Here is an 18975-nt window from a genome sequence, read left to right on the forward strand (position 1 = left end):
ATTATTTCATAATAAATGTTGATGGAAGATTTACAAAGCATTCACTATGCAAATTGCAGGTTTTATACACATTGTTACTTTATTGTCCCCTTAAAATAACCCATTTTACAGTCACTTAGGTTTAAACGGCTGGCACAACAACAAAACAACAAATAGACTTCAAAAGAGACATTTTCATAATTGGGCCTATTATTTATATGTTTTTACTTTTCCGAAGTGTCAGTGAAGAGCTGCTGTGTGAAATTTAGAGTGTTTCTCTTTTCACTTACTCATTGTAGTCACAAAAAGGCTATCCTTTCTTATAGCATGAAGCTTAGTGAGGATCTTAAAAAAAATCCTCAGCATAAAAATGGCCTAGGCTTGAATAAGATAGCCACTGTCCTGAAACAGAGCTCCAGCAGTGGACTATGGCCAAACTAAGGAATTGTATAGTTTTTACCTTTGTTTTGTTTATCTATTAATTTATATATTTATTTTATTAATGATTTTTTTTTTTTTACCTATAGTTAATGTTTTCTTCTCAATGCAACGCCGGTGATATGAATGCCTGCAATTATATTCAATCTTCTCAAAATACCTATATACATAAATGCACTTTATAGTGCATGATAATCTCTATATATATACTGTAGTGTATAATACATTGCATACAGTTTCCATTCTCATAGCCATTCACCTTGAGCTTATAGCACTCTGCATTTCATTTGCTGAAACAGATTCCAGTGTGAGGAGGGTCATAGAAAGACAGTAGATGGTTGCTACTCAGCGAATAATACTTCCGTGAGTAAAGGGATGTGATGGCTATTCACTTAATCCGACAACTATTTTTGGAGCGAATTTTAAAAGCAGAGTCTGACTAAGGAAGATTGTTCTGTCCTTACTTTTTCACCTAGAATGACCTAACCTCACCTTTGACATTTAAGGAACATCTGTCCAGGCATAGTTCATATTTTCTTGTTGTTGCCAGGGGCATGGATGAGCCGTTGACCTTTCGAACTGATTTTGTCACCAGCCGTTAGCACATAAAGACAAACGGCCATTGGTGAGTACTTATATGGTGCATTTATCCCCATGTTTTTTCCATGCCCAGAACACTTTACATAAACACCCATTTACCGACACAATAACACACCGATGGTGCTGCCGCCATGCAAGGCCTGAAAAACCCACTGGCAGTTCATTTTCTTGCCCAAGGGCATTTAGACAATGGGCAGTCGGTCCCAGGACAATTCGAGTTACCATCTGTACCACAGCTGTCCTCCACCATTCACACTCAGATTCCCAGCAAGTGACCATTTTGAGCAGTGGCTCTTATTTTTATTTTGCTAAACACATAAGGACCATTGCCATTGGTGTGTGGGATATGACTTTCTGCAATCTCTTGCATTTTTTAAGATTTTGAACAAAAATGTGATTGGACACTTAACATATATTTTTTGTCAGGGAAAAAAATTGAAAGAATGATCCAGTAAATAATGATGCAATTTGAGTGATGGAAATTGAATCCAAGTGTATCCGTTCTTGACAACAGCCTAATGAAAATGGACAGTGTTGACAAAATTGTGTGTAAAACCTGTCCACACACCATGTGTCGCCAAGAGAGCACCAGGAGGAATCGTAAAAAGTAGACAGAGGTGTGGAAGACTCATTATGTGAATTGCGGTGTTCTTAATGAGAAGCACCTACGTGGGTGCTGTGAAACTAGACGGAAAAACACACTTATCATTAAAACCTCAACAATGCTCCGGGAGAAAAGGAAAATGATGGAAAGAATATGTGAACTAAATTGGGCCATTAAAGAGAGAGCAAAAGTACAGCTGTGTGGATAAAAGTAGATGCCATCATTGGTTTTGAGGACTCAGCGCAACCGTCTCTCCATGCCAAATGTGTCATTTGGAGCTGGCAGGCAGTCAGGCTTCGAGCCAACATCCTTTGAAAGTGTGTGTCACTCGCACACTCTTTCATATACTCAGTCAAATATTAATCATTCACATCTCCAATGCTAAATTTCATGCACAAATTATAAGTACATTTGAGGAATTCCTAACCCCGAGGGTTATCAACATGAGTGTTCAAGTCACCCTTTAAAATAACACATATATATATATATATATATATATATATATATATATATATATATATATATATATATATATATATATATATATATATATATATATATATATATATATATATATATATATATATATATATATATATATATATATATATATATATATATATATATATATATATATATATATATATATATATATATATATATATATATATATATATATATATATATATATATATATATATATATATATATATATATATATATATATATATGAATAGTCTAAAGCTTACAAACATGACAGCATTGTCTAGCTCGATGCACTAGCATAATTGTGCAGTAAATACTATTAATAATAATAATAATTAAATGTTTCCTTTCCCACACGGATTGTCATGCATATTATCCTCATGCTGGCTTTATTATAGAATAAAATCCCACCCATGTTGAATTCCTCCCATGTAGCACGCACTTTATTTTGGCACAACTGGAGTGTGCACACACACACACACACACACTCACACACACACAAACACACCCACACACACACACACACACACACACACACACACACACACACACACACACACACACACACACACACACACACACACACACACACACACACACACACACACACACACACACACACACACACACACACACACACACACACACACACACACACACACACACACACACACACACACACACACACACACACACACACACACACACACACACACACACACACACACACACACACACACACACACACACACACACACACACACACACACACACACACACACACACACACACACACACACACACACACACACACACACACACACACACAGACACACACACACACAGACACACACACACACACAGACACACACACAGACACACACACACACACACACACACACACACACAAACACACACACACACACACACGTGTGTATACTGGATGGATTCCCACCTCCGTTTGACGGAAGCTTTCCTTCGTATTTCATGCCATGAACTTGCCAGCTCTTCGTTTCTCCTTCTGTCACCAACTAGCGTCACTCATCGGTTTACAGCTCAGCCACTCTGCTTTTTGCTTCTTTACTCTAATTTCTTTCTTCCTTTGGAAATTGGTGTTGTTTTTGGTTCTCCATAGACTTTCACTCACAAGCTGTGTTGACCTACACTGATGCTTATTTAAATTATTTAAAATTAATACATATTATCTGTTTTGGGCCTGTAATTGGCTCCAATGGCATGTTTGAGGCCCCTGCCCTATGTAATAAAAAAAAGAGAGTGTTAATCCAGTCATCTGCATCTAGGTATAAATTATATGAAAATATAGAATAGTTTGGCTCATATGTTCACTCTAGCATAGGAGAGCTGGCCTTAATTGGCAAAGCTATATTCGAGTTAGAATGTAGGCCAAGCAATGCTTCCTTGACTTTAACACTGGTTTGAGACACATTAGAATACCTTTTATTAAAAAAATGTCCCAAGAAAATCAAAAAATCAATAACACAAAACAAATCCAAAAGCTTATTTTTTTAACAGGGACAGTATTTGACGTACTTTTAGTCAAGGTATGGCTCATGTTTCTGTGTTGTTCAAGCTGTTTCTCATTAGGTGTGTTTTGTAACCAGGAGTTAATGAAGACGCTCAGATAGTCATAACTCTTGTTAACTGTTATTAATTACCTCTACGGCTGAGAAGAAGGCTTGCAGTGCCGACAGTTTCTATTCTTAGCATGTCTGATCAATGATAGACTATGTTTCTTTTCAGCTGTCTCCAGTCATCAGTTTTTTAGACAAGGTCCCCAATTATGGAGCACCCATGACCTTTATTTCATTCTTTAGCAGTTTTTTTGCCACGCGTTTGGGTGAGTCATCCGGTATCGCAAAGATGCAGGCAAAGATGAATTGAACAAAGGAATTACATGCACTCTGATTGGCTGGCAACCAATTCAGTGTTTCACCCTTTTGGTGCCCATAGTTGCCTGGGATAGGCTCCAGCACCCCCCGCAATCCTTGCAAGGATAAGCGATACGGAAAATGACTTTCTACAAAGGACAAAAGAAAACATAACAATGAGAATTAGGCTTTGTTCATGCAAGCCATTTAAATGCTGGTTTATGAATGAATGAATGTTGGAGGACTTTCTGCTGGATGTAATGCAACACATTTGTTCCAAAGAATTTATGATTTATACTTTACTATCTTCAAGATTTTTGGATGAATCATACACGACAAATAAGTTCAAATTATTTTGTGCAATGTCTGAATGCCAAAGATTTTTTTAAACTGAAATCACCATTGTCCGAGGTGGCCGTAGTTTTAGAAATAGTTTTTAGAAATAAGCAAAGTAAAGCAGTGGTCAGGGAAGTCAAAAAAGGAAAAGAAAACCGAAACAATGGCCTGCCACGATAAAGCCTCTTTTCCAACTAGGCTGATTATTTTAAGTAGTGTGAGATTAATTTGGGGACACAGGAGGGGCCTTGAGGGTCTGTATAAAGGAAGTGAATGGTGCACACAGCCCCAAATTAGATGGAATAATAATAAGAAAAACTTTGTGACATGAAAACTTCAAATCAAGTGGTGAACTAGAAGGTGGAAGGAATGGTGCGATGGTCTCCAGATTCCTGAGGTTATTAATATGTTTCTCTTTAAGGAGTGCAGCAATAATTTGGGTCAAACTATTTCTCCTACCTCTTGAAAGGTTTCTGAAAACGGGCCCCAAAGATCTTGGGCCACATAGCTCTAAATTACGGACTCAAAACATATTTCAATTTATTTTTCTTACGTCGAACCCACAATTGTGCGACCGATGCGCTAACCAATCGTCTCGCTTGAATATATATATATCATGTATACACCAACTCTGACCATAAAGGACTGTGGTTTATCAAGATAACAAAACCAAAAGTCTGTTGGAACCTATTGTTCACGTATAAGTCAAAGGTTAAGAACTGAACCAAATATAGTGGACTCTTCATGACTCTCATCAAAGTGCTAACAAGACTGTCCTTTTCTGCCAGCTGGTGGTATGAATTGGGATCGCCATTCACTTCTAAACACATTGTCCTAGTAAAAAGGCACTTGACATTGACACTGTACAAAGAAGTGGAAAAATGAACATGTCTAAATTATTTTGCGAAAGCCCAAAACATTTAGGATGATTTGGCCCTCAAATGGGTTGGAGTGATTTTTTTTATTCTGCCAGGGACACAAAGCATCTCTCGCAATATTGCATCATGGATATATATCCATGGCATTTGTTTCTTTCATTCACTGGAAGTGATTCATCTTTACAAGAAAAAAATGATACACTCGGATCGTCTTATCATGGGCCATTGCCCTGACATTCACTGATGATATCTTCCATTTTAAATAAATATCAACAATGATTCATCTTTTTTTGCTTTAAAATAAGAGACCCTGCTTAAATATAAAACCAAATACAAGTAAATCACAAGTATTTACACTTTTCTTGAGACTTTTGGCAGTTCCATGGCTAAAACCAGGCTCCATTTCCTGGCTTGCCAGGCATGGGGCGGAGATTGATCCAATGGAATTCATCCCTGGAGCCCATGGGGTGCACCTGTCTATATATACAACCCAGAGCCTCTCTTAGTTCTTGGCTTCCTCAGCGCCTCTCCAGGACCCTCAGCTCGTTTTCCTGTTAAGCCCAAAGCATGGCCCAAAAGCAACAACACATAAGGTAGGATGAAGTTGATGGAAATGCTGTAAGAAATATTGTGTTGCTTAAAATAACGGACAATGCAAACTAACAAACAGTGGCTTTTGATGTTTAAAGTTGATTTCAATGACCTTTAAAGTGATTCTAAACATCTAAACAACATAATGTGGTTGCACAAGCGTAGCTAATCATAAACTAATGCAAAATGAGAGTCAGCATTTACCAAACAAGTGCTGTCATTTGACCCCCCAATTTTTTATATGGCTTTCCCTGACCATTACATGCTTCTTCATATGCATTTAGGTGATTGTTTAACCAAATAAAATACAATGTGACCATTTTAGAAATAAGACCAAAAAAAGATTGGCTTAAAACTTTCGATTCATTGTCAACTTTGATATATACTTCAACAGGGGTGTGCAGACTTTGTATACACATTACACACACACATACATACTGTCATAAAGGTAGAAATAATTTGTTTCTATTTGTTGGTCCTCTCCTTAATATAGCCTTCCAGCCAAACTGATTAATGGAGGTATAGCAGGCATGGTTGGAGTCACCTGTGTATTCCCGGTTGATCTGGCCAAGACACGCTTGCAAAATCAACGCAGCGGTCAGCAACTCTACAAGAATATGTAAGGACCACCTCATGACGAGCATGTTTACATCTACACACGCCAATCCACACGCACATAAACAAAATTACTATAACTTTAATGCTGCCACCAATAAGGGCAGCTCTTTAAATTTAAATACAAGTTATTTATTCATTGTGATTCATTGAAAAAAATCATTTAAATTCAATAGCCCCTCAAATTCACAAAACTGATCCACATCAATTTGTAATGTTATTGCATCTACTATGGCTAAGTTTTAAGATGGGTTATGTTTGAAATACATTTTTTTTCATTTAATTACATGACCACATATGAAGTAATGTTATTTTTTTAGGACAGATTTTTATCTATTGTAATAAAATTAACAGAGCTGTTTTCAATTGTATTGTCAAATGAACTAATAAGTAACTAACTTTTTTCCTGATAGGATGGACTGTCTCATAAAGACAGTAAAATCTGAGGGTTACTTTGGCATGTATAGAGGTAAGCTTTATCTTTTCACACGTCACAAACCTACAGGGATGTGTTATGGTCTTATGTCCACTATATGTAAGCATATTATTATTTTTGTGTTTATCTTTCCCGAATAATTTATTGTAAAAATAAAAATGGTTTTAGGTGCTGCTGTCAATCTCACCCTTGTGACTCCAGAGAAGGCCATTAAACTTGCTGCAAATGATTTTTTTCGACACAAATTAAGCAAAGAAGGGTGAGTAATCATCAGAGAACTATAAGGCGAGTTACCATTCCTTCATTTTCCCGACTTCTCGGCTATCATAGGTGCGCCTTATAGTGCGACAGATACAGAAAATTCTGCATGGCCAAAAATGTGTAGGCTTAACGGGTATTGCCACTCGTCAGTTGTAAGCTGACGGTTTTCAAGGAGATGTTGGCGGGGTGCTTTGCTGGAATGTGCCAGGTCGTTGTCACCACACCTATGGAGATGCTCAAGATCCAGCTTCAGGATGCCGGCAGGCTCGGTGAGGTTGTAAATATTTGAACACGTTTCGCGACACTTTTGCACTGTTGAGGTACAGTGTTACTTTGATTTCCAGTTGTTTTTTTTACCCAAAAAATTAAATATGATTTCTCATAGGCTACAGCAACTTAATTATTTCCAATAAGCAGGTGATCAACAAATTTTCAGAAAAGTGGTTTGAAGCCAATCTTAATAAAATGGGAAACATAGGTGGATTTAACTTTTGTCATAACGTTAACTATATTTTAATTCTAGTACTAGGCAAAGCTGCTAATACATAATATAAAGCACAATAAAGTTTTGAATGCAAACAGTGCAACAATTAACAAAAAGAGTAAATGATACAATACTCAGACGAAATGTTTCCTTTTTTTGTTGCAACAACTAACTAAATTAAAGTCATATATTTATTTTACCTGTCCTAGGCGACTGAGGCGAGCACACCTGAAGGAGCACAAATCGGAAGAAGGCATTTTAAGATATGACATATTAAGAATCGGAACTGTGGTGACAAATCTAACTCGCATTGTCAAGGGAACACTGTACAGCATATTGCAAATGTATGCCAATAGCGAAACTAACTTTTGTCCTTCGTCTAACAGCTGCGCAGCAGAGGGTGATGCCAAGTGTGGTAACAACTCTAAAGATGGGTGGAACCAATGCTGTCCCCAGTCGTTCTTATAACGCTAGCACTGCGCCTCAGGTTAGGAAAGTATCAGCTACACAGATCACAAAAGACCTGCTGAAGACCAAAGGTGTGACAGGGTTGTACAGAGGACTTGGGGCCACATTAATGCGGTAAGTGAGTTTGACACACTAGTAATGGAAACATGGCTCACCTTCTCTGATACCGAATACGCTTTTTTGTCTCCATACACAGGGACATTCCCTTCTCGGTTGTCTACTTCCCTCTTTTTGCTCACCTGCACCAGCTTGGTCAGCATTCATCCGAAAACCCCAAAGTGCCTTTTTATTGGTCCTTTGTCTCTGGATGCATGGCTGGATTAGTCGCAGCAGTCGCTGTCAGTCCTTGTGACGGTCAGTCTTTGAATTCTTTAAAATTGGAAGGTAAATACAACATTATTTATATTTTTCTCTATTTGATTTAGTGGTCAAAACAAGACTTCAGTCCCTGAAAAATGGAACTAATGAGGAAACGTACAATGGGGTGGTAGATTGCGTCAGGTAAACTGAATTACGTTTTCAAAACATGAAGAATCCTAATCAGTGTTATTTAATGTGTGCCTCAGGTGGTATCTAGTATTTCTATTTCTTTTTTTTCTCTAGAAAGATCATGAGAAAGGAGGGTCCTTCTGCTTTCTTGAAGGGGGCCAGTTGCCGAGCTCTTGTCATAGCACCTCTTTTTGGCATCGCCCAGGTCGTGTACTTTGTAGGTGTTGGAGAGATGTTGCTTGGTTACACACCTTATAGCATCTGTTCAGCATAGACAAGCTGCCCCATAAATGACGGGGAACAAAAGTCACATGTCCTCCTTTTGATTATTCCAATTGCCCAACTCTAAAATTAGATCCGTGGCATTTGCAGATAAAGATTCAGAGGCTTTGCCGAATCCAAGCCATTTACTCATTGACCCACTTTTGATGTGACTCCTCTAATTTGGACCATTGAAGCAATGATCTTTCATCGTCACCCCCCCAGTCCGATGAACTCACACGGGGATGAAATTAAGGGTGATACCACTGTAAATATGTTTCATATTTTAGTAATATTGTAATCTCATTGTGAACAATAAATCCCGATTCACTGTTTACATATCCACCATGCATGTTTTGTTTTGGCCTTGTCAAACTTTCTGATGCAAGGTATAACCCTCTAGTCAGAAGTGCACATAGCACCAGTGTGGAGATACTTGTAGCCATTGAAGTGCTCATGGTGCACTGTTAGGGTAATTCTACCCTGGGACTCTCATCATCACTCTCATAACTCAAGAGTTCAGCTGTCTTTACTACTCAAGTACAGTACCTAACTTCTCAACTGAGGGGACATCTAATGCTGTTATAGACTCATAAAGGAAATAAGCCCTACGATGGGAATCACACACTTGGATAATCCTAAACTGGAGTTTAATCTCAGAATGACTCCAATGAAACCAGCATGTTGAACTGTAAATAAACTTCACTCAGTGGCATCATGCGATCATGTGGTAAGCATTTTTTATAGACAAGAAGTGCATCATAGTTGTGGAAAAAAATGATTGGTACAGAACTTTCAATTTTTTATTTTACTTCAAATATTTAACTGTGTGAACCTGAGTCGTCCAGAATGCCAACAAAATAAATTAACACAGAATTGACAACAAGAAGGCTTGATAGCGTGTGACATTTAAAAACATACAGTATAAATGGATGTAACGGTCTAATTGATGAGTAGGAGTGTTGTCCATCCCTATTTTTACGCTGGGTATATAGTATGTATAGTATGTAAAAAAAAAAAAAAAAGAGTATCCCGACAAAGCACTTAACTAGACTAGGTTTCTACCCCAAAACACAAAGGTCAATATTTTAGTGACATCTAACCCTTGGCTATTATTTGTACATCAGATCTGTAACATAAACCTTGAATCGTCTCATGACACAATTGAGTGAAACAACTAAAACAACATCATAAGTAAAAAGAAGTTGCTTGATACGTGTACAATTGAAAACAGGCAAAAGCAATGCAGTTTAAAGGTGCTATGAAATACTGCAGCAACTGATTTCAAAATGATAGCAGAGCATATTTCAAACACAACTCAATCACAAAAAAACCAAGTGTTCGAAAAGCAATTAAAAGGAAATTAGGACCCAATTATTTTTCCACTCCTATTTTTTTACATGCCACCATTTCATAGCACCTTTAATTTCACCAAGATATTTTACTGTACAGTACACCACTTCTACTTTCTACACCAAAGCAGCACACTGAAAAAAAATCTAAAATCGCTCCTGCATTATCAAAGGCACGTCGAAAGTCTATTTTTGGCCATATGGATATTCTTTTTTTTATGTTTTCATGGGAATGCTGACTGCACAACTATTAAAAAAACTGTCTCTACAATACAACCCTGCCACAAAAATGTACAGCTAAAAAAACCTGACAGATATTTACATAATGGAGCATAGTGATATATAATTATAAACAACAATTTTAAAAAAACATCTTTCAATTTTTTTTTAAATTACTGGTGGGAAGTCAAATACAGTATACGGGGTAATTTATTGACAGTCTTAGAAAACCCTATTTTTCAAACCTGGTGCTATTTAACAAGTACCAGACCACTATTTTTGTATTTTGTAAACATGGTTCCATGTTTAGTGACTCTAGTATATGGGTGATATTTCAGATTGAGGTTAATGGAGCAAGGCAATGGAAATTGGATATTTATGGCACTTGGAATTAATTTGCAATCAAGTCTAGTATTTAAATAACAGTGTGATTTTGTTTTGACTCCAAATAATTTTGACCCAAAGTTCGGTTTGGTGCCAGTTTGTATTTTTTATATATAAAAAAAAGAAAAGTAAAAATATAGTTGATTTTTGTTGCCAAACTCACAGGAGAAAACAATTGAAAAGAAAGAGTAACGGAACATAATATAACCTTTTATTTGTTTAGACCAATTCAATTTAGTTGTAAAATAAAAGACAGAGAAAGGGAGATCCAATGAGAAGACCTGAGATCTGTTGCTGCTTCCTGGATCACACAGCAGATGACCGATGTGGGTTGAGGAGTGTGTTCAGTCTTTCTGGGTTGGCCATTGTTGTACTTGTTCAGATGACCTCCCTACTGTTGCGTACAGCACAGCAGAGTACCATACTGAAGATCATCCCGATGATCTGTTAAATAGCAATGTATTTCTTTAAATCGTGAAACAAAATGACACGCAAATGTATGAATTCTGCCCCAAAAACTCACCATGATCCCAGCGATGCCAATACCAACATACCCAATGATGTAAAGTTTAGTATTGAAGAAATCTTTGATACCGGTTTCACAGTCCTGCACAGTGGAGAAAAAGAAATGTATTTCAAAAATACTGTAGTATTGCCGTAAGATACATGCTTAATTAATTCCGTAGCGTTGTTTGGAACTCAATACACGTTTATCTCAAGTCATTTTTCTTCTATTTAATATAAATGCCCTCCAATTAATCGGTAGAGTAGCGCCAGATTTGTTGTTTTGACAAAACAGAAGCTTACCTTTATAGCTAATTCTTGATCGGAGCAATTGTTTGCTAGTGTCCCACAGCAGTTGAGCTACAATGACAAATAAAAGTATTTCACAATTTACGGAAGCTGGCTAAAAAGTATTTCTTTTCACATAGCAGCATTTCAGAGTCTCTTAAGTGGAATACACTGATCAAATACATGAACAACAAGAAATAATATGATTTAAAAGTAGATGGTTGAATAATATTGCCCTTACATTTGAGAGCGTCTTCTAAGAGAAAATGAGATCTTTAATTTGATTCACTGATTTCTAAAGTCAAAGGTGACTGCTGCTATGGGGAAAACAATCAATCTATAAGTACATCTACAGATAAAACCAACTTACTACTTTCTGGTATGAGATGATCAATGTGCTGTTAATATTTTCATTGTAAGTTGTAGTATAGAAGTTTTGAACGTCTTCGATGATCTGCAAGAGAAATTCAAGAAAAGTATTACATTTAGGACAGCAAACACACACAAAGACTGAGCTCCCTATGTTATGAAATTTTGACCATACCTTGTCTTTGTTAAGGAATCCAAACACACCTGCTGCCACCTCAGCTCCAAAGATGATCAACAAACAGGCGAAGAACTGAGAAAGGATGAAATATTGGTAATTGCTGATTCAAGCTTCCATGTTACAATTAAACTCACCGAACCAAGCAGACACTGTGATTCTCGAACAGCTCCACAACAGCCAAAGAAACCCACCAACATCACCAGACTCCCAGCACCGATCAGGATATACACACCTGCAATAACAGGTATGGCTCTTGAGCAGCAATTTCCATTTTCCACCAGCAGAGAGTAGCAAAAACACAAAATAGCAGACTAAATGTGTCATGGTAACATTGTGAAAGAGGTGTGAAACAAATAAAACAAAAACGTGTGAAACTGGCAAGCAAAAAAACACAATGGAAGAATTAATCGGCCAAAATCTTGGTCAAATGTAATAACAAAGTTGTATAATTTAAGGACCATGTAGTGTAATCACATTACATGCCCAACAAGGATTGTGAAGATATAGTACAGACCATTGGACTTTTCATGAGTAAATGAATAAATATCAAAAAGCACATCATGTGCAGAAAGAGAGAGAAATTCTGTTTCTGTTTTTACAGTTTAGCACAAGCATTCTTCTTTTGTGTTGCTGGTTTGTTGCTTGGCTACGAACGTCCCTCAGAGCCCCAAGGTAATGTGCTGTGAACTCTGGTGGCAACCAAAACAACTATTCAGAGACACAATAATCAAGTTGGATGTGTTGTTGTTGTTGTTCTTGCCCCCCTCTTTAACACATACTTACAGCCCACCCCACACTAGTCTATACACAAGGCTTTCCTAAGAACAGGACATTCAGTGCACCATTCACACTCACACTCATACCTAGAGGCAATCTAGAGTGTTCAACCAGCCTACCCTGCATGTTTTGGGGATGCGGGTGGAAACTGGAGTACCCAGAGAAAATCCCCTCAAGTCCAGGGAGAACAGGCAAACTCCACACAGAAAGGTGCAAACCTGGGATTGAACACTCCATCTCTTAACTGCTGACTCGTTATCCACTAATCCATTGGGCTGACCGAGGGATACAACAAATTTTCTCAAAAAATAGTTAATTACTGCAAGGCTTCTGTTAAAATAGATGTTTTTTTTCACCTCTGTGGGTGTAGCAGGCTTGTATCCTTTTAGGAGCTGAACACATCTTCTTTGCTCTTTTTTAAAGCCGTGCACACTGTTACATGTGCCTCAAAAGGTTTTATTTGTGGTTTGTTGTTTTGAAACATGTTGCTCTCAGCACCAGACAAGTCATTTGTCAGATGTAAAAACAACTACATATAGCCTGAAATGATTTAGACTACAAGTGCTCAGACTAGAGTTCACCCCAGATCCAACAATGAATAAATGATGCCAAGAAGTGATGATTACTGTCTTGGGAGATCCAATACAAAACATGATTCATGCAGTATGTCTACAACAAGTCTATTTTAAAATCCTCCAATTTGCACCATGTTGTGTCATATGCCATCATCATTTGACTCACTGCAATGATTATTCTCTTTGCTCCATTACTAAAGCTACATTCATTTGTGGAGACTATGCTCCATCCATCTATCCATTACCTATAATTTCTGAAGCATGCTAATACATCATATATCTATACATACACTGCCCTTCTCCATCCATGGAAATGAATATAGGAAATACACATGTACCACGTAAATGTTGTTCTGTTGTACCCTAAAAAACTGCCCACATGTGGCTTTTGTGTGTGGTCACTGAGTTCTTGAATACACTAGACAGTGGTAGAAACATCCTGACTTTGCAGGGAGTAGCACAAAAACAAGCGAATGACCACATTTTAAGTCCCTTTCCAGACAGAGAATGAGATGAGAGTGGCTCAATTTGTCACCAGTACTTAGGGAAAACATGATTACATACATTCTATTTGATTTTAATGAGGAAAAATATGGTACCTACCTATGAAGTATGTGTCTGGTGCCTTCTCGCCATTGAGCAAGGATACAGTTTCCGGGTCAAAACGTAACCAAAGTCCCACAGCCAGAACAAAGGATCCCATCAACTGTGGATGTATGTAACAGAGAGATTAGGATCACATGCAATGAAATTTACACTAAAAACATCCAAAAACTCCACACGGGCCAGAACAATGTTTTTATGATGAAAATATATTATTCTTTAATCAGAAATGATTGTTTATTCACTGAAATGTACTAATAAAGTGAACAAATACAATATTTAAGATGAAACAAATTCCTCCACCCTTAATGCTAAGCAGTAGGAGATACAAGTGTGATCTCAATATGGGTAAAAAAAAAATCCCCCATAGCCTTATTTGACACTCAACATATGTTTTTGTCAAATAAACGACCTGTTGTTTTTAGCAACAGATTCTATGAAAAAAAAATTAAACCCCTAACCATATCTGGGTGTACAAATGGCTTTGTGGAGTAAAATATGGCACCCGGAGCTAAAACAGGCCCTCTTGTTTGTTTGGAAAAGTGGTGTCATACCACCCACATTTTCCTTCATTTGGTTTATGTGCAACGAAAATGTTCACCACAAAGTGTAAAAGGTTGATGCCTCAAGTTAAAGTACCAGTATGAGATTGAAGGAGCTCTGGTGGGCAAATCCCTTGATGGTTGTTACCCTGAAACATCAATGCCAAGAGCTTTTACTGGCTTGTGTCCTATGGGGATAATCTGGTCTGTGCACAGGCGAGGAATGTGTTTATGTTCTCAGAGAAACAAAATGAAGAGTGTTAAGCTGCAATAGTCACATGTTATCTGTGTCCTGAATCTCAACATTTCGGCAATTTTATGCCCAATTCTTGAAAAAAAAAGGAAGAAGTATATCTGATATATACCTGAGGATAACTCAATTAAACCACATCAAGCATTGGAGTCAGATGCAATAGATGGGGTCCCTTTGATGCCATTTAGTCAACTATTCTGGATATAACCGCCATTTAGTAATAAATACCACTCTTTTCTCTCACTACCACCAGTCCCCTTCCAAGCACTTTGTCTGAAATATCTTCCCTGTCACTGTGCACGCCTTTCCCCACCCATGTCTCTCATTTCTAATCCCTCCGTCCGCCCCCTGACTTTCCTTGATGAAAATCACACCCCCACTCCTCCCCACTTTGTCCCCTGCCCTCCCACTAATCAACCCCAGAGGACAAAGACCCACTATCATCCCGTGAGTATAGCGGTTGGCGTACAAAAGCAGGGTAGCCCAATGAAAGAGAGAATAAAATAATGTGGGTGTACGTCGTTAGAGGATCATCTTTTTTTCTTTGCCTGTAGACACACCCTGCAGATTTGACCTGTATCTCCTGCACCAATACTACATATAGTACGTGCTCATGCTATTTGTGCATCTGGCTCAAATACTTATTTGTTGTTGTTATGATTTAAACTTTCTTATTCACCATTTCATGTTTCGCCATTGTTAGGCCAGGCTAAAATGAGGCCTATTGCAGCCAGCATTTGACAGTAGCTGATTTAGAGTCCCATGACAACCTGGTGGGATACATTCAAGCCATTGGATACTTCAAGTAGGTACATTTTGTGGTCCTAACATGTAAATAGGTTTAGATATAAAAAAAGAAGCTGTATAAAGTAGTATCCATTTATACTTGGTATTGCTATTTGATTGGCACTTGAGTGTTGCATGGTTTCAGACCATTCAGCTGAGATGCCCACAAAAAGAAGAGAAATAGCTTGCAATTAGAGGCTTTTTTGTTGTGCAGTTTTAAAAAAATAAAATCTTGGAAAGCTGTTAACAAAACTCTGTTGTATGAAATGTAATGTTTATGTGCATTTGACTCATATTTAAGTAAAATAACCAAATAATGTTTTAATATTTGGTGATGATGACAGGAAAAGATCCAAAAAGCACATTTCTAAAGTGAAATGTTTATCACACACAGTTTTTTTTGTATCTCTGGCTAAAGTCAGTGACTGACTAAACAGGACACTTGTTGGACTATGCAGAGCGGACTTACCAGACACAAAATATACAACATTATAGAAAGCGAACCTCTGCTGGAGTGGAATTGCTGTGATGTGATGCTTTTAAATGCGTGCGGAAGCAACAAAATAACAAGCGGAGAGCTTTGAAATCAACACATACACACACATGGCATTCTATTATCCCTTCAATGATTTCTGCTTTTATCTGGGTCAAGTTCATGACAGCTGACTGTCTATTGCCAAGTGAGCCAGTACACACCAAGCAACCAAAGCAACCTTTTCTCCTCACGTTTTCCCTCCACTCTCAACTTGTATCACTAAACAAAGTTTTCTTCTAGCCTCCATCGAGTGTGCTCTCTGCATCAGTACCATTAAATGATTCTATGTTGACACAGATCAACTCAACTAGAGGGGGTTGTTGATGTATTTAAGAGCCAAGAGGGCTTTGCTGCTTATCCAGGACGGAGCAGCAGGCTGAAATGATGCTATTGTCCCGCTGTCACAATGCACCCATTCACACAGAGTCCCACCACAGACGCTACTTGGAAAAACACTCTCTCACGTACACAAAGAAAAGAACCACTCTGAGATTGCTGTGTGTCTACCTCAACCCACATATCCCAACACACACTCACACACCTTTCATGCCCACCTGTCTCTCTTGAGTCCAATTCTAAATCCTCAAGTGCTTCTTGCTAAAACTGTCATCACTTTGGAGTTGATTCGTACACACTGACTTTATCAATCAACTTGACAATGTATGGCAATGAGGTCATGTGGCGGGTACATTTCCTAGTTTATATCCATCCTCTCTCTTTTAAGAGGGAAAAAAATCCTTGAATAAAATTTTGTGGAAGATTTAACATGAGATGTTAAATAACAAGAGAAATCTGCTAGTTTTCAAACAGCCGCACAGAATTTAATCCACACAGAGTAGCAGATGGAACCAGCATGCATGTAAACAAACCAAACCACAAGTCGAAGCTGCACTTTCTGCACTTGCATTGACACACAACTGGGGACACTTACCCAAAACAAGAAGTTGAATACGAACAGAAGATATTTCACACATTTCATCCCTCCTTCCACTTTCCCCATGTTAGTCAGTTTTGCTTTTCTCCACCCAAAATGATCCAAGAGAGGGCCGATCGAGCTGGATCGGTTACAAGATGACAAGGACAGTCCGGTCCAAACACTTGTGCATCAAGAAGCGATGTCATGGTAGCCACCCTCTCTCGCTTCCTCCCTTCCAAACACACATCTTTCCAGACCGCCCACTTCTATAGTGCAGTGGGAGGGAGTGCTCCCGAGGTGGGGGGACTGCAATGTGGTTTTGGCAAATTTTCACAAAGGAGAGGAACAAAATGATCCCCCCTTTATTTCCAACATAGACTTTAATAGATCATAGTCAAAGCTGAAATAATATGAAGACACATAAAATGTGACTGGGGCACATAAAAGCACGTTCTTGTTTTCAAACAAGAAAATCTCTTTATGTGGATATCATTCTGATCTGTATGTTCATGCATAAAATAAGTATGCAAAACAGCCTTCTTAATGGTTGAACTGCTTCAGCTCGTTTCAAAAGAGTAAATCATCCATCCATTAATAAAACATTAAAGTACAAAGGAACAGTCTCAAAAGAATTAAGCTTATATGGCAGAAATTTGCATTAAAATGCAACCGCAGCGCATGCATTTTCCATGGTGGTACAGCAATGGCAAAACAATGAGGTATTAAAGAATAGATTTATTTAATTTTAAAACAACCAAAGTTTTCATCTCTAGCTTCTAAACATATTTAAACCAAATTTTAAAGTTATGATGAAAATGGCAAATGCACGATAGTTATCATGTGTGAGTTTTCAGATAAAGGCTTCAATTCTGGTTCTCCCTATGCTTTTATGGGTTTTCTCTGGGTATTCCAGTTATGGAATAGGGTCCATCTAACGAGGATTAGTGGCATGCACAATGAATTAAAAGAATGAATTATTGAATTTGTGTGTCACTGAAAATAATCAGGACTAGCAGGTCCAACATAAATATCACCCCAGGAAACAAACAGTATTTCATCTTATCTCACTGAGAAATGTGGCCATGCTTTGAATATGTCCTTGTCGAGGAACAAAGCCGAGATGAACCCTATGTGTGTAAGGGGAGGGGGTCTTACAGAATTAGGTGATGCATGTTGTGTGTGTGTGTGTGTATCATTGACAGGCAGCTTTGTAAATGGTGAGTCAACTCACATCTCAACCTCCTGAAACTCTCAGATTAGCTTTTATATGAGGAAAAAGTGGGAAGTAAACAAAACAATAAGATTTTGTCTATGGCTTGACCAGAATATTTTTAAAAAATGGACAAACTAGTAAAGTTGGAGAGAAACATGTGAATTTTGTGTGCACTCCCAAGCATGAGAAAAACAATAGTGTATGCAGATTAAAAATCTTTATGAATTTATAGCCATGGACTTTTCCAGTTCACCTTTGCTCTGGTGGTGATTTCTGTGGAATCCAAAATCTACAAACATTGCTGCACTGAGAGAGGGACCAAAGGTTAATAGACTCGATTGAATTATATTCCAAGTCACATCTAAGGCCACATTCTTCAAAACAGTTTTCCCCCCTACCTGGTACCCCAGTGACCTTTCCTCAGAGGTCATTGATGATGACAGACCAATCTTGACAATGATGAGGGGCCCCCGATAAAGTCACAAAGATATTTAAACACCCATATTTCACAGTTTTTGTGTTCTATTTGTGATTTGAGATCAAATAGTCATGTCATTTAAATATACAAGAGTTGTCACTTTGAGTTCAAAACCGGGTGAGACCCCATTTGAGAATGTATAATGCCATCTGCTGGTGGTACTGCAACTATGCAGCTTGACAGCGTTT

General features: G+C 37.9%; 2 protein-coding genes across 2 annotated transcripts in view; one reads left to right on the top strand and one right to left on the bottom strand.

Annotated features, from left to right (window-relative positions):
* LOC144204939 (mitochondrial glutamate carrier 1-like) overlaps nt 1-9036 on the top strand; it is a 38497-nt gene extending 29461 nt beyond the window's left edge. Inside the window, exons 4-12 of the mRNA XM_077728906.1 lie at nt 5629-5803; nt 6295-6420; nt 6830-6885; nt 7021-7111; nt 7264-7382; nt 7984-8179; nt 8262-8419; nt 8491-8566; nt 8669-9036. Coding sequence (XP_077585032.1) covers nt 5778-5803; nt 6295-6420; nt 6830-6885; nt 7021-7111; nt 7264-7382; nt 7984-8179; nt 8262-8419; nt 8491-8566; nt 8669-8828 — 1008 coding nt within the window. The 5' untranslated portion in view covers nt 5629-5777 and the 3' untranslated portion in view covers nt 8829-9036. The remainder of the gene's footprint in view (nt 1-5628; nt 5804-6294; nt 6421-6829; nt 6886-7020; nt 7112-7263; nt 7383-7983; nt 8180-8261; nt 8420-8490; nt 8567-8668) is intronic.
* Nucleotides 9037-9538: 502 nt separating this feature from the next.
* Nucleotides 9539-17379, bottom strand: tspan2b (tetraspanin 2b). Its single transcript, XM_077726750.1, has 8 exons — nt 17112-17379; nt 14065-14167; nt 12244-12341; nt 12107-12181; nt 11933-12016; nt 11578-11634; nt 11294-11377; nt 9539-11214 (listed from the first exon to the last, which is right to left on the bottom strand). The coding sequence occupies exons 1-8, from the start codon at nt 17178-17180 to the stop codon at nt 11149-11151; spliced, it is 636 nt and encodes a 211-aa protein (XP_077582876.1). The 5' UTR covers nt 17181-17379; the 3' UTR covers nt 9539-11148.
* Between the last annotated feature and the right edge of the window lie 1596 nt (nt 17380-18975).

Source organism: Stigmatopora nigra, chromosome 1, assembly GCF_051989575.1.
Source record: "Stigmatopora nigra isolate UIUO_SnigA chromosome 1, RoL_Snig_1.1, whole genome shotgun sequence".
Taxonomy (NCBI): Eukaryota; Metazoa; Chordata; class Actinopteri; order Syngnathiformes; family Syngnathidae; genus Stigmatopora; species Stigmatopora nigra.

Bases quoted from the DNA above. Each gene is read 5' to 3' on its own strand.
- tspan2b (XM_077726750.1), bottom strand. From the start codon at position 17,180: ATGGGGAAAGTGGAAGGAGGGATGAAATGTGTGAAATATCTTCTGTTC. The intron at 12,017-12,106 runs GTATGGTCAAAA...TTTCTCTTGCAG, and splicing joins GATTCCTTAACAAAGACAAG to ATCATCGAAGACGTTCAAAA. The intron at 11,215-11,293 runs GTGAGTTTTTGG...GCTATTTAACAG, and splicing joins TTGGCATCGCTGGGATCATG to ATCATCGGGATGATCTTCAG.